Source organism: Chanodichthys erythropterus, chromosome 7, assembly GCF_024489055.1.
Source record: "Chanodichthys erythropterus isolate Z2021 chromosome 7, ASM2448905v1, whole genome shotgun sequence".
NCBI classification, from domain to species: Eukaryota; Metazoa; Chordata; class Actinopteri; order Cypriniformes; family Xenocyprididae; genus Chanodichthys; species Chanodichthys erythropterus.
Window position 1 is genome coordinate 8,576,719 of NC_090227.1, and position 13,297 is coordinate 8,590,015.

The 13,297-nt window shown below is 37.1% G+C and overlaps 1 protein-coding gene across 4 annotated transcripts in view; it reads right to left on the reverse strand.

The window, feature by feature from the left end:
* veph1 (ventricular zone expressed PH domain-containing 1) overlaps positions 1–13,297 on the reverse strand; it is a 153,139-nt gene that overhangs the window by 84,030 nt on the left and 55,812 nt on the right. For all 4 annotated transcript variants that reach the window (XM_067388985.1, XM_067388987.1, XM_067388988.1 and 1 more), the window contains exons 5-6: positions 11,358–11,521; positions 6,415–6,624 (exon numbers count right to left, since the gene is read on the reverse strand). In XM_067388985.1, coding sequence (XP_067245086.1) covers positions 6,415–6,624; positions 11,358–11,521 — 374 coding nt within the window. The remainder of the gene's footprint in view (positions 1–6,414; positions 6,625–11,357; positions 11,522–13,297) is intronic.

The window sequence follows — 13,297 nt, forward strand, 5'->3', positions numbered from 1 at the left end:
GGTTTACCAAACAGATATAGAGCGAAAGGAAGAATGCTAGAGCGCTCTCTCTCTGAACTAGTGCTAAAATGTGTGTCCTTATCCCTCGGCAAAGCAACCAGGTTTGGGACTTCATCTCAGGGATGAGCTAATCCAGGCCTGGTTCTACATGGGTGCTTGAACACCCTCAAACGAATGTAAGAACACCCTCAGTTGGTACTGTTATAATATCAAATTTGGCAAACGCTCCAGAGCGTATTTGTGTTTGCACTCTGGAGAATGTCAAATGTTTCTATTGACAACATGTGTTTTTGCGGTGAGCAATGTAGCCAATCACAGACATGTTTGTTGATCTCTTGAACACAATAGCTAAACAGAAGTGATTAATTTAGCTAGAATCCACTCACAGTTCAAAACGCTGAAGTTTTTATTTAGCTTTGAGCTCTGCACGCTTGCGAATCCTCTCATTAAAGGATTAGTAAACTTTCAAATGAAAATTACCCCAAGCTTTACTCACCGGTATTTATATTAAAGGTGCCCTAGAATTAAAAATTGAATTTATATTGGCATAGTTAAATAACAAGAGTTCAGTACATGGAAAAGACATGCGCTGAGTTTCAAACTCCATTGTTTCCTCCTTCTTATATAAATCTCATTTGTTTAAAAGACCTCCAAAGAACAGGCGAATCTCAACATAACACCGACTGTTACGTAACAGTCGGGGTGTACGCCCCCAATATTTGCATATGCCAGCCCATGATCGAGGCATTACACAAGGGCAGCCAGTATTAACGTCTGGATCTGCACAGCTGAATCATCAGAATAGGTAAGCAAGCAAGGAAAACAGCAAAAAATGGCAGATAGAGCAATAATAACTGACATGATCCATGATAAAATGATATTTTTAGTGATATTTGTAAATTGTCTTTCTAAATGTTTCGTTAGCATGATGCTAATGTACTGTTAAATGTGGTTAAAGTTACCATTGTTTCATACTGTATTCACGGAGACAAGAGCCGTCATTATTTTCATTATTAAACACTTGCAGTCTGTATAATTCATAAACACAACTTCATTCCTTATAAATCTCTCCAACAGTGTGTAATGTTAACTTTAGCCACAGAGCAGAGCCTCAAACTCATTCAATATCAAATGTAAACACCCAAATAAATACAATACTCACATAATCCGACGCATGCATTCAGTATGCATGACGAACACTTTGTAAAGATCCATTTTGAGGGTTATATTAGCTGTGTAAACTTTGTTTATGCACTGTTTAAGGCAAGCGTGAGCTCTGGGGGCGGAGAGCGCGCGATTTAAAGGGGCCACAACCTGAAATCGGCTCGTTTCTAATTATGCCCCAAAATAGGCAGCTGAAAAAATTAATTTAAAAAAATCTATGGGGTATTTTGAGCTGAAACTTCACAGACACATTTAGGGGACACCTTAGACTTATATTACATCTTTTTTTTAAAAAAGTTCTAGGGCACCTTTAACTTTTGTAAAAATGTATTTTTTACATATTTGTTAAACCTGTCATTATGTCCTGACAGTAGAATATGAGACAAATAATCTGTGAAAAAATCAAGCTCCTCTGGCTCCTCCAAGTGGTCCTATTGCCATTTGCAGAAATACACCGCTCCCGGTAAGAAAGAACCAATCAGAGCCAGGAGGAGTGTCTTAGCAGTGTCAATCAAGCTTGCATGCGCGCTGATCACGCTCCTCTCATGCACAGCGCCAGCGCATACAGGCGTTCAAATTCAAGATTACCGGTGTGCCGCAGCTTTGCTTATGCCAGACAAACAATCCAAACTGCCAATTCCTCGAGTGGCACCTGCTCACAAAATAAAGACGGGTCAATGGAAAAAGACAGATGACAATGATAAAAAAGCCAAAAAGAAAGAATTAGATAGAGCCCGAAATAAAACGAGGGTAAATATCGGAGCGGCTTTTCCGAGGTGGAGGGAGCTACGTGTCCTGAAAGGATTAAAAACCGATGCAGAGTCAGCCACATTTCTGCTTGACAAGTAAGTATCCCTGCTTGATTTGTTTCATTTTTTAAGAACTACACAACTAAGATCATTTCAAAACAGGCCTGCCCGTCCCCTGCCTGATGCTTCCTCTTCTCCCCGCCCGTTGACTCCTCAAAGTCGCTGTGGGTGTGGATTCCTCGTTGGAGCCCATTGACTCGGTGTCAAAACTCTAGCCGCATAACATACAGATAATATGTCACGCACTGTGCAAAGCAACTATTGAAACCTACTAATTCACTGGCTTGTCATGTTGCTGAAATAATGTACTTGCAAACCTTATTTAGCATTACATATCGATAGAATAATTACTTGCATACTGTAACGTTAGTTACCGTTAGCTATATTATCATACTAGCTATTTATTACTTATAGAAATAGTGCAACGTCATATAGTTACATTACATGTATTGCAAAATACGTAATGTTTTGAAGACCAAGTTTGTAGTCAAAGTATGGGCAGGCCATAGTCAGTGTAAATCATACTGATGTTCGTCTGTACCAGCGAATGTGCCATAACTGTTTATCCGCCTTACTAGCCTGCGCGTTCACGGCAGGCTCCGTTGTGATGGGGGAGGAGCTGTGGAGGGAGGGCTGTAGTGCGCAGCATAGAGCAAGGGGGAGAGACCTGTGAGTTGTGCTTGTACAAATTTTTAGGCCAAGTCAAGATTTTCTAAAAACACCCTACAGCAGCTTTGATACATATCCTGACTCATCCAAGCTTTATAATGGCAGGGAGCGAGGATCAACAAGTATGAGCTGTGTCTCCATCCACATCCATCCATCATAAACATATTCCACACAGCTCCAGGGGGTTAATAAAGGCCTTCTGAAGCCAAGCGATGCATTTGCGTGAAAAAATTAGGGCTGGGTAAAAAAATATTGATTTCTTGATTTTAATCGATTCTCATTTTTACGAACTGATATTGATTCTTAAATCCCAAGAATCGATTAATCTAGTCTGTTTTCAGTTGATGAATGAGCAAAATATGTAGCGCCTCCCATCCAATAAATTGCAATAATCTTTGTGCTTTGTTACTTTTGATATGAAGCATGGAGCGCATGTGAACATCCTCTCCTCCGCTTTAATACCAGTTACAGCATGAAATAAGCATAACTAAACATCTGAAGGTATGTTAAAATATACAGTAAAACTCATCGAAATCCATATCATGTCTCGTGTAATCGCTCAATCAGTGTTTCAACCTCGGAAAGACGTCAATAAAACAGCTTGTACTGTAAACAATGTCACGTAACGTCACATTACCTCAGAAAAACATATTCAGTGACCATAAACTCATTAGTCAGCTAGAAAAGTGACTCTAGAAAACAACATTCTGATAAATATAGCTATTACATATTACATATTCATTATAATTTTTTTATGTTCTTCAATATTTAATGCATGTTTAAATAAATAATTGATGACAGCCACGATTTAAATGTTTATATTTAAAAAAACAAAACAAATTGGAGTAGAAAAATAAGTGTGTAATTCTAAATATTATTTATAATAAAAACATTGAGTGTAATTTAAGTACCAGCTGACTTACATGTGCAGTTAACAGCATTAGTTGAGAGATTTTTTTTTTCTCTAGAAAATTTGCCATGTACTATAACTGATATACTACATCCAAAATAATTATATTGAATCAAAATCATAATCATAATCAAATCAAATCGAAAGCATGTGAATAGTAAATGAAAAAATAAGTAAAACTGTCTCAATACCCAGCCCTAAAAAAATATCCATATTTAACAAGTAAAATATCTAGTTTCCGCATTCAACGTACAAAGACATTTTTTTCCGTAAGTTGAATAGGGAAGGCATAGGACGTAGTGTAAGCTTTTTGAACTGCAAAAGTTTTACACTTCCTTTGTAAGTAGAATACGGAAGGCGTTCTGCTGGAAGCTAGATATTTTACTTCATAACTTGTTAAATATTTTTTGTTTTTGTTTTTTTACACAAATGCATCGCTTCACTTCAGAATACCTTTATTAACCCCACGGAGCCATGTTTATTATGGATGGATGTGGATGGAGGCACTTTATTTACCTCATTCTCGTTGATCCCGCTCACTGCCATTATAAAGCTTGGATGTGTAAGGAGGATATTTATTAATATTTCTCCAATTGTGTTCATCAGAAAGAAGAAAGTCATATACACCTAGGATGGCTTGAGGGCAAGTAAAACTTAATTTTCATTTGAAAGTGGACTAATCCTTTAACAAAGTAAGAGATCCATGCAGTATAGACAGCTTCATTGATTATAACAGAACTTTGTGAGATGAGTGACAGCATTATAAAGGGAGAACTCTTTGCACACTTTCTAGGCTATATATAATCCATTCAGTATCTGAATAAAAGTTTTGTTTTCATTACTGCTAAGGCAGGGGTGTCCAAACTCGGTCTTGGATGGCCACTGTCCTGCAGAGTTTATCTCCGACTTGCCTCAACACACCTGCCTGGAAGACCTTGATTACCTGGTTCAGGTGTGTTTAATTGGGGTTGGAGCTAAACTCTGCAGGACAGTGGTCCCCTGTGGACACCCCTGTGCTAAGAGGACCGACGGCCAATTACACGCTGCAAAGTTACGGAAATTACATCTACATATTAATGCAGGATTCACTCTCGAATTTGCCATGATTGACATCGTGATAACCACAGCATGAGAAAAATATGTCAAAATATATACAGATTAAGCAATGTAAATGCAGACTAATAGATTAGGATAAAAATATTCAAATTTTCCTATCAATATTTTGTAAAAGTAATGACTGATAAATACTCTTAAATGTCTCATTGTAGATTGCTATTCTTGTTATGGTGGAACGGCTGCTTACACATTACATCTGCACTTTACTAGATCACCCTCACTAATTTCAGTAGCACCATCAGTAATTTGAGCTAAGCTAAGTGATGTTGACAGATCCAGAACTGTCAACACTTCCACTCTCCTAAAAGTGATAAGAGCCATTAGTGACTAAATTACTGCTAACACATACTGTAGTAGCTGAAAGCAGAACAAAAGCATAAGAAACAATGGACCAAAAAGAACAAAGTCCATTTTACGCTCTCCTGATTTCCCTAACATGATGGAATACCTCTAATAATGATACAAAACATGCTGGAACAAACAGTCCAGGGTGCCAATATACTAAAACAAAGAAACCGGAGATCCACACATGTACATACACACACAGACACAACCGATGAGTGATACAATTCACATTCCTCATCCATCTTAACTCTTCATCCCCTACTACAATAACCATAACGGTGCCCAGATCTGCTTTAAAAATCCCCCATAAAGAAAACAGGAGAAAATAAGCTGCATGGCGGTTTCAACTATAACTTCAATTCCAACAGAAATGTGAAGAGTGTCATGTCTAATAAAGATTACAGCAGTTTTAACGTGCACACTAAAACCCCTCTGTTTCTGTGCTCACTCCTAAATCAACACCATTAGACATCAAAGCACCACTTCTGTAACATTCACTGCCTTCAACAATAAATCTCACAGTAATTACTATTTGATTATGTGAGAAAAAAAAAGACCTCCCAGTGGTATGAGATATGCAATGCTGCATTTTAACGGTAAGATAATAAGATGATAAGAAGCTATTATTGCAGGGTTATGAATAACGTGTAATGACGTGTAATGTCTTGTTCCTTCATTCTGAATGCACTATTTTTAGTGATGGCCTATGTAACGACTTTTTTCAGCATCTCACGCCATGAGCAGCACATTTTTAGAAGTGTGTTTATTAGTTTGGTGTTAAATTAAAAGGTTTCTCACATTAAAAAATAAATTGCTTTTTTATAAAGAGTATCTGAATGGTGTATATTAGATGAGGACTCTATAATAATAGTTTTCTATGAATAAGTTTTAATTATTTATGGTGCAGGTCACCCATTTCAATGTTTTTCACTAATCATTGGAGAGAATCCTCGCACTCTTTGGCCTTTGTAGATATGGTAGTAACGTGGTGTTGTTAGATAATGTGAAGGGAGAATTAGTATTCTGTAGGGCCAAAAGAAGCAAAAAAGACAGAAAAAGACAAGCATAAACATTGTTATGGCATTCACAAGGTGGAAACATTTGCTGACACATATATACATATATATATATATGAAATATAAAAATCATAAATAATAAAAAAAGATTAAGGTTATGGACTTGCTCAAATTGATTTAGGATAATTTTAACACTTGGTTAGGCTCATTTTAACACTTGGGACACTTTTTTTCCCCAATTCATCTCAAAGGCAAAAAGTGTCCCAATCACCCTGAATTCACCCTACTTGGCCTTCAATTCACATCACATCATCATCATCAGATGAACCTAGTGGCATTCTGATATAAGAAGAAGCTTTTAATGCATAAACATGTAAATGCCCACCTCACTAGTCAGACCCACTGTCCCATGGATCTTAGCGATGTGTCCCAGCAACCAAGGGTTCTTCTGACCCACATTTCTCAACGTGGACAGGAAGGGAGTGAGAGAGGCAGGGCTTGCCTGAGCCACGTTCACCAACACACCCAAGGCAGTGTCACTGAGATCATTGTCACTGAGGTAACCAATAAATGATGGTACCAAAGACGATAAAACCTGAGGAGACGAAAAGAAAAGATTATTCTCAGAAGGGCAAAAGCATAAGACCTGTTTCATATTGCACATAAAGCATGCAGCATGACAACGGGCCGAAAAAATAGGACAGACGGAGATGCATGAGGTGGAAAAGTTTGTTTTCTGCTGTTCTTGGAAGCACACAAAGACAAGTTATCTGGAAACTTCACATTGGGGATGTAATAAAAAAAGCACCACAATCACACTCATTTGGTCTTGAACCTTTCTTTCATCAGAGTTCCCTTATGGTTCAGATCGTATTGGGTAAAGAACCACTGCACTCTAGTTGGTTGAGTTCAGTGCCGCCCACCTATTAGTCCCTGGTTCCTATACAAGCTTGCAGGAATTTTTTTTATGGAGATAGTAACAGAGAGAGTGAGAGAGAGAGAAAATAGAGCAGAAGGAAACTTGTAATCATCCTCCCACTATGGACAGTTTTTCAAGATTTATCTACATCCGTTACAACAAAGCAGTGATGACCTTCAAAAAGAATAGTGACTCACAAAAGAAATATAAATCACCAGTGACATCTTGTGTGTTCGTTAACATCTTTTATCATGTCTTACAAACTAGCGATGACCAGAGGCATATGAGCCACATGAGTCATATGAGCTCTTTTCTCTACTAAGAAATGAATCTAACGATACCCTTTTAACAAGGATTTGCTTAATCCTCTCATTGTTCATTGTGAAACTTTTGAACTGGAAGTGGTGAAGACGAGATAGAGAAGATCTGGTGGGGTTGGGAGGACGGAAGACAGAACATCCTGTGAGAATCAGGATTCACAGCCTCTTGAAGGATGTAAAAACCACTGACTAATCTTAATTACTCTCACTTGCTTCCAAATCCCTATATAAACTAACAGTGATGAGGCAGAAAGGGCCTGGGGAATTAGATGGAAAGTTATTGATCCACCTGTTTGTTTTTTTATCCATCAATCCATCCTTAAAGAAAAAAAAAAAAAAAAAAAACTATAATAAATTTTCTATGCTAGTATATGCTGGTAAGTACTGGTTCAGTGTTGTTCCAGCTGGCAGACTGCATGACTGGACAGGGACTTGGTTCTATGAATCAGTTGTTGATTTTAATCTCTCTCAAAAAATTGCTTTTCTTACTTAAAGTTGTCATCTTGTTTCTACAAATATCTAAAAAAAATCTTAAATCAAGGAGTATTTTCTAGACAAGTAAAAAAATTTTTTTCTGAAAACAAGACAATAAGTCAAAACTAAGTGAGTTTTTCCTTAAAACAAGCAAAATAATCTGCCAATGGTGTAAGCAAAATAATCTTATTTCAAACCAAAAACAAGATTATTTTTCTTAACAAAAACCTCACTTAATTTCGACTTATTTTTTTCTGATTTTGACTTATTTTTACTTGTCTTGAAAATGCTTCTTGATTTAAGAATCTTTAGATATTTGGACTGGAAACAAGACAAAAAAAAAAATCTAATCTAATCAAAGAAAAGCATTTTTTGCAGTGTGGTTTAATGAGTAGACATGATGATTTTCACAACATTTTGAAGCAAAAATTCTAGCTTTCAACACAGTACACAGAAGTCTTGTGGACACATATTCAGTATATGATTTGTGGCCTTATTTCAGTGACTTAATTTTTTTGTTTTTTCAATAACCACACATAAACGTTATTCTCTCAAAAATACAAACATGTACATGCCTTTTACGCAAAAAACCCAGTCGCTGATTGATAAAGTCATTGTGTCTGCAGTCTGCAGCTGCCATTAGAGGCTCAGGTTCCCATAGAAAAGACGGCTTAGGACGGCACATGCGCATTGGGTCGTCTAGGCTGAAAAATAAGCCTTTTTATCGCTATTTTAGCATAAGAAACCTTGAAATATGTTATTTAATTGTGAGTTCGCCAAGTAGTTTGAGATTTCAGGATTCCCCTAATCAGTTAGATAGGACTTGGTCTCGGATGCCCGAAATAGCAGCCCAGAAGCGTTGCAAATATGGCCACTGAGTGATCAGACTTTCCTTGAAAGGGACTTTGATACAGTGTAATGACACTTTTGCTATTAATATGTTAATAAGCAACTGAAAAAAAGTTCAAATGTCAGGGCAAGTCAAAACTTTTCCAGGGCCCCAAAAACCTTCAGACCCCAGAGGGTTAAGCAGACTAAATGATTGGTTATGGCATTTTGATTAAACATTACAAGGTCAAAAACATAAAAAAAGAAAAAAAGAAAAAAAATTGAATCATATGCACGGATGAATTGCTCACAATAAGCTGTATAACATGCATAGAGTGAATCAGCAGATTCCAGATGCTCCAAAACACTATAAAAGCCAGGGTGGAACCCCCAGATGGTTCATGATGCATGGCGGAGCTGAAGATTACCAGGGCAGAACAGAAGACCACCATAGCAGAGCAGACGAAACTGACACTTAATTAGCAAGTTGACTGGCAGATAACTGGAGTGCCAGGTGACAGGTGGATATCTGGAGTGAAAGATCTGTATCATTGATCGTATCTGCAGATACTGCTTCCTGTGATCGACAATCAGTGATTGGCTCCAAAAATGTGATCGGAGCACCCTTAGGTAAAAGGCTCAAAAACATAATTTACAATAATTTACACAGTATAACCATAATGACACAAAACGATAGCACACTTTATTGGATAACAACAACAAACAGAAGACAAATAGAAGACTTTATAAAATAACTACACTATATATGCTATGCTCAAAATAAATAATAATTAAAAAAAAACATATTTTAACCTATATACAATATTAAATAATTATAAAAAAAATTAAATATAAAATTATGATGTATCAAAAATAAATAAAAAAAGAATAAATAAATAACTATAAAAGAGTACTGTTAAAGGTGCCCTAGAACCAGTTTTTACAAGATGTAATATAAGTCTAAGGTGTCCCCTGAATGTGTCTGTGAAGTTTCAGCTCAAAATACCGCATAGATCTTTTTTAATTAATTTTTTTAACTGCCTGTTTTGGGGCATCATTAACTATGCACCGATTCAGGCTGCGGCCCCTTTAAATCACGCACTCCCTGCTCCCCGAGCTCTCGACTATAATATATTTTCCGCCATTTTTCGCTATTGTTCTTGCTTGCTTACCTAGTCTGATGATTTAGCTGTGCTGCTCCAGACGTTAATACTGGCTACCATTGTCTAATGCCTTGAACATGGGCTGGCATATGCAAATAATGGGGGTGTACATATTAATGATCCCGACTGTTACGTAACAGTCGGTGTTATGTTGAGATTCGCCTGTTCTTCTGAGGTCTTTTAAACAAATGAGATTTACACAACAAGGAGGAAACAATGGAGTTTAAGACTCACTGTATGTCATTTCCATGTACTGAACTCATTATTCAACTATGCCAAAGTAAATTCAATATTTGATTCTAGGGCACCTTTAAGTAAGTTGTGCATTAGGAAGTGCATTAAGTCAATAAACATTAAACTGATATTAGTCAAATCTAAAAAAATCCATTGTCATAAAATGTATGTTTCTAGTATGTAGTTCTTCCAAACTTTGAAACATCTTGTTTAGACAAAAATCTCTTTAAACAGGATTAAAACTTGCAGCTTGATAACTGAAAGCCGGCTGATACGCACGGCGTCATTCATCTTGAAATCACATGATTCGATTTGTGGTTTTTGCTGGCAAAGGGAAGTGTTGTTTAGAGGTTCTGCGAAACAAACCGGTATTTCTGAATGGGCTGAAGCTGGGATTTAATGTGTTTGAAGCAAAAGTATTTGATGAATGTATACTATGTGAGGAGAGCATTCGCTCAGTACCGTTATCAGGGAGGTGGTGTTTAACAGCTTTTTTTGTCTTCAAATATCTTTTGATATTTTGTAAGGCTGTAACCATATATTTCTGATTAGTGATAAAAGTTTAATCCATCCATTTAATCATCCACTGAAAATCCCATTTAGTTGACCACTTATCTTAATATTGGGTTTTACCATGACCTTTTTCCTCAGTGTCTATAATGGCCCCGGACTCTGGGCTTGAGGAATGATAATATGAATTCTTGAAAGTACTGTAAAACCATTTTCCATTGATTTCCTATTTCCTGTTTCTGTAAATGAAAACAAATAGAAATGAAAAAGAATGCTGAATTATAAGAATATGTCTCATAGTCTTTCCTAATCATACAACAATTTAAAGCACCCAATGTGTTAATGTGGGTATTTTCACTGATGAGCTGCTTGATATGCATGTGCTTGTTACCCAATCCAAAATTATCTCCTCATGACTACTGCATTCTTTACTTCTGACTTTGTAGATCTGCTATCTGCAAGCAGGCTGCCTCTCAATAACCCTCAAAAACATTCAAAATGTAAAAAAAAAACAGATGACTGTTCTGTTTCTGCCAAAAGTGTGGTTTCCTCTTTTCCTGTAAATTTGTCTTCACTGAGAGCCGTGGGGGGCCACCCGGTTATAATGTGTTTTCTTATATTTCCCCATCCGTTTAGCGGCTGCTACAGTATAGGCAGAGGCATCAACCATCAAACTGTTTTACCATGTTTGACCTTGTGCTGCAGCTGTCTGCTTTAAAATAAATGCTAAATCACTCACTCTGTACTCATTTGTGTACCCACCCCTCCACTCCCTTGGTGACTTTCACATGGTTACCCAGAATAACTCACCTTGACCAGAATTCATCCCCAAATACCACTTTCATTCTTTCACTCACTCATCTACCACTTCCTCACTCACCAGGGGGTGAAGGTCAGAGATCATCTGTAGTAGTCTGAGCAGGTGCTGTCTGCCGGCCTGGTCCAGCTGGGACATCATCGCCGTCAGCTCACGGATGTGCTGATGGATAGGTTCTGGCTGTCGTGGATATACGGATGGCAGCACTCTCAACAGCATGGCATTACCTATTAAAACCAACAATCAATCAATACAGACCACACACATCCCTAATAAAAAATTACCATGGTACCCATAATCTATGCCAAAATGCCATAGTTATTGTTACTAATATTCACACACATAAATGTAAAAATAAATAAATAAATAAAAAATGTCCAACAAAGTCCAAAAAATTTGGATTGTGGTGGAAATGTGTATGTCATTTCCTCTGCAAAATGACTGAGGGCGGATTCATTTTCTGAGCCCTTTTCTTGATAATAATGCACTGTTGGAGCATTTTCACAGACTGTGATGGCACGTTTCCACAGTTAACATCATAAATCTAGCAATGCTTTTCTCTCAGAATAGTTTTGGCATGTTAATGAATCAATCATTAACATGCCGATATTAATGTAATCAATCTCTTGATATTTTTCAGTGTTAAAGTATTTGGTCTTGGCAGACTAGGTCTGCTATCATGCAGCTGCTGCAGAGCAAGTATGGATTTGCTACTGAAACAGACATGTTGCTGTGAGCATGTAAGATTTGTTGCTGCAGCACGGATAGACAAAAAGTTATAGGCAGGTGGAGCTGGGGAAGATGGAGGGTTTCAGAGAAACTAAGACTAGCCTACAGTGAACACTGAATTAGATTATTTAAATGATGAGCAAGCAATCTTATTGACTGCAGAATCAGCAGAGATCAGCTTACTAAGTAGTAATGGCATGATTGCTTTCAGATTGCATATAAAGTACCTAAATAGCATCTGTTGCAATTATCTGTTTCATGATTGGACTAGATATTTAATGCCGCTGAGTGGGTCTTCTAATACTATGGGAGGGAGTGCAAATTTGATATCTTTCTCTCTTTTGACCAATGTAATCAATCTCTTTTGTATAGAAACACTTTCTTGGATTTTTTTTTTTTTTTTTGCTGTTGGAGCAAATGGGAACCCAAAAATTGTATTTGTTGTAGTTTCCTTTCACTATTTATAAGTTTAGACAATTAAGACAACTTCGGCTTCTGAGAACCCCAGAAATGTGAAAAGGGTCCATTAAATCTCATCCTCATCTGGAAACAATCTATAACGTCCTCAAGGTGAATGTGAACACAAGAAAGATCTTGGTTTGTAGTTTGAGCACAGCAAGGATACATTGGAGCTCTATGACATACATGTGGGAACAGGAAGTGGAAAGACATGATGCTAGATCATGGAGTGGAGGGGTGAATGAATTGCAGGACAACCAATAAAAATCACAGCAGAAGGTTTAGTTAGTAACCTCTGAAAAATGACAGTTATGACAAACATGTGACACATTTCATCAGACAACAGACAGTAAGTACAAAAAAATTCAGACAGTAAGTCCTAAAAATTCTTACTGAAAAAAAAGCCCTTTTAAGTTTTAAAGGATTAGTCCACTTTTAAATAAAAATTTCCTGATAATTTACTCACCCCTATGTCGTCCAAGATGTTTATGTCTTTCTTTCTTCAATCGAAAAGAAATGCAGGTTTTTGATGAAAAAATTCCAGAATTATTCTCCTTATAGTGGACTTCAACTGGCCTCCAAGCGGTTGAAGGTCAAAATTCAGTGCAGTTTCAGTGCAGCTGCAAATGGCTTTAAACAATACCAGACAAGGAATAAGGGTCTTATCTAACGACGCGATCGATCGTTTTCGAAAATAAATGTAAATGTATATGCTTTATATAAACAAATGTTCGCTTTCTAAGTGCCTCCGCCAAAACCGCATTTACGTATTCTTTCTAAAAAGTTTACGCTGTATGTCCTACACATTCCCTATT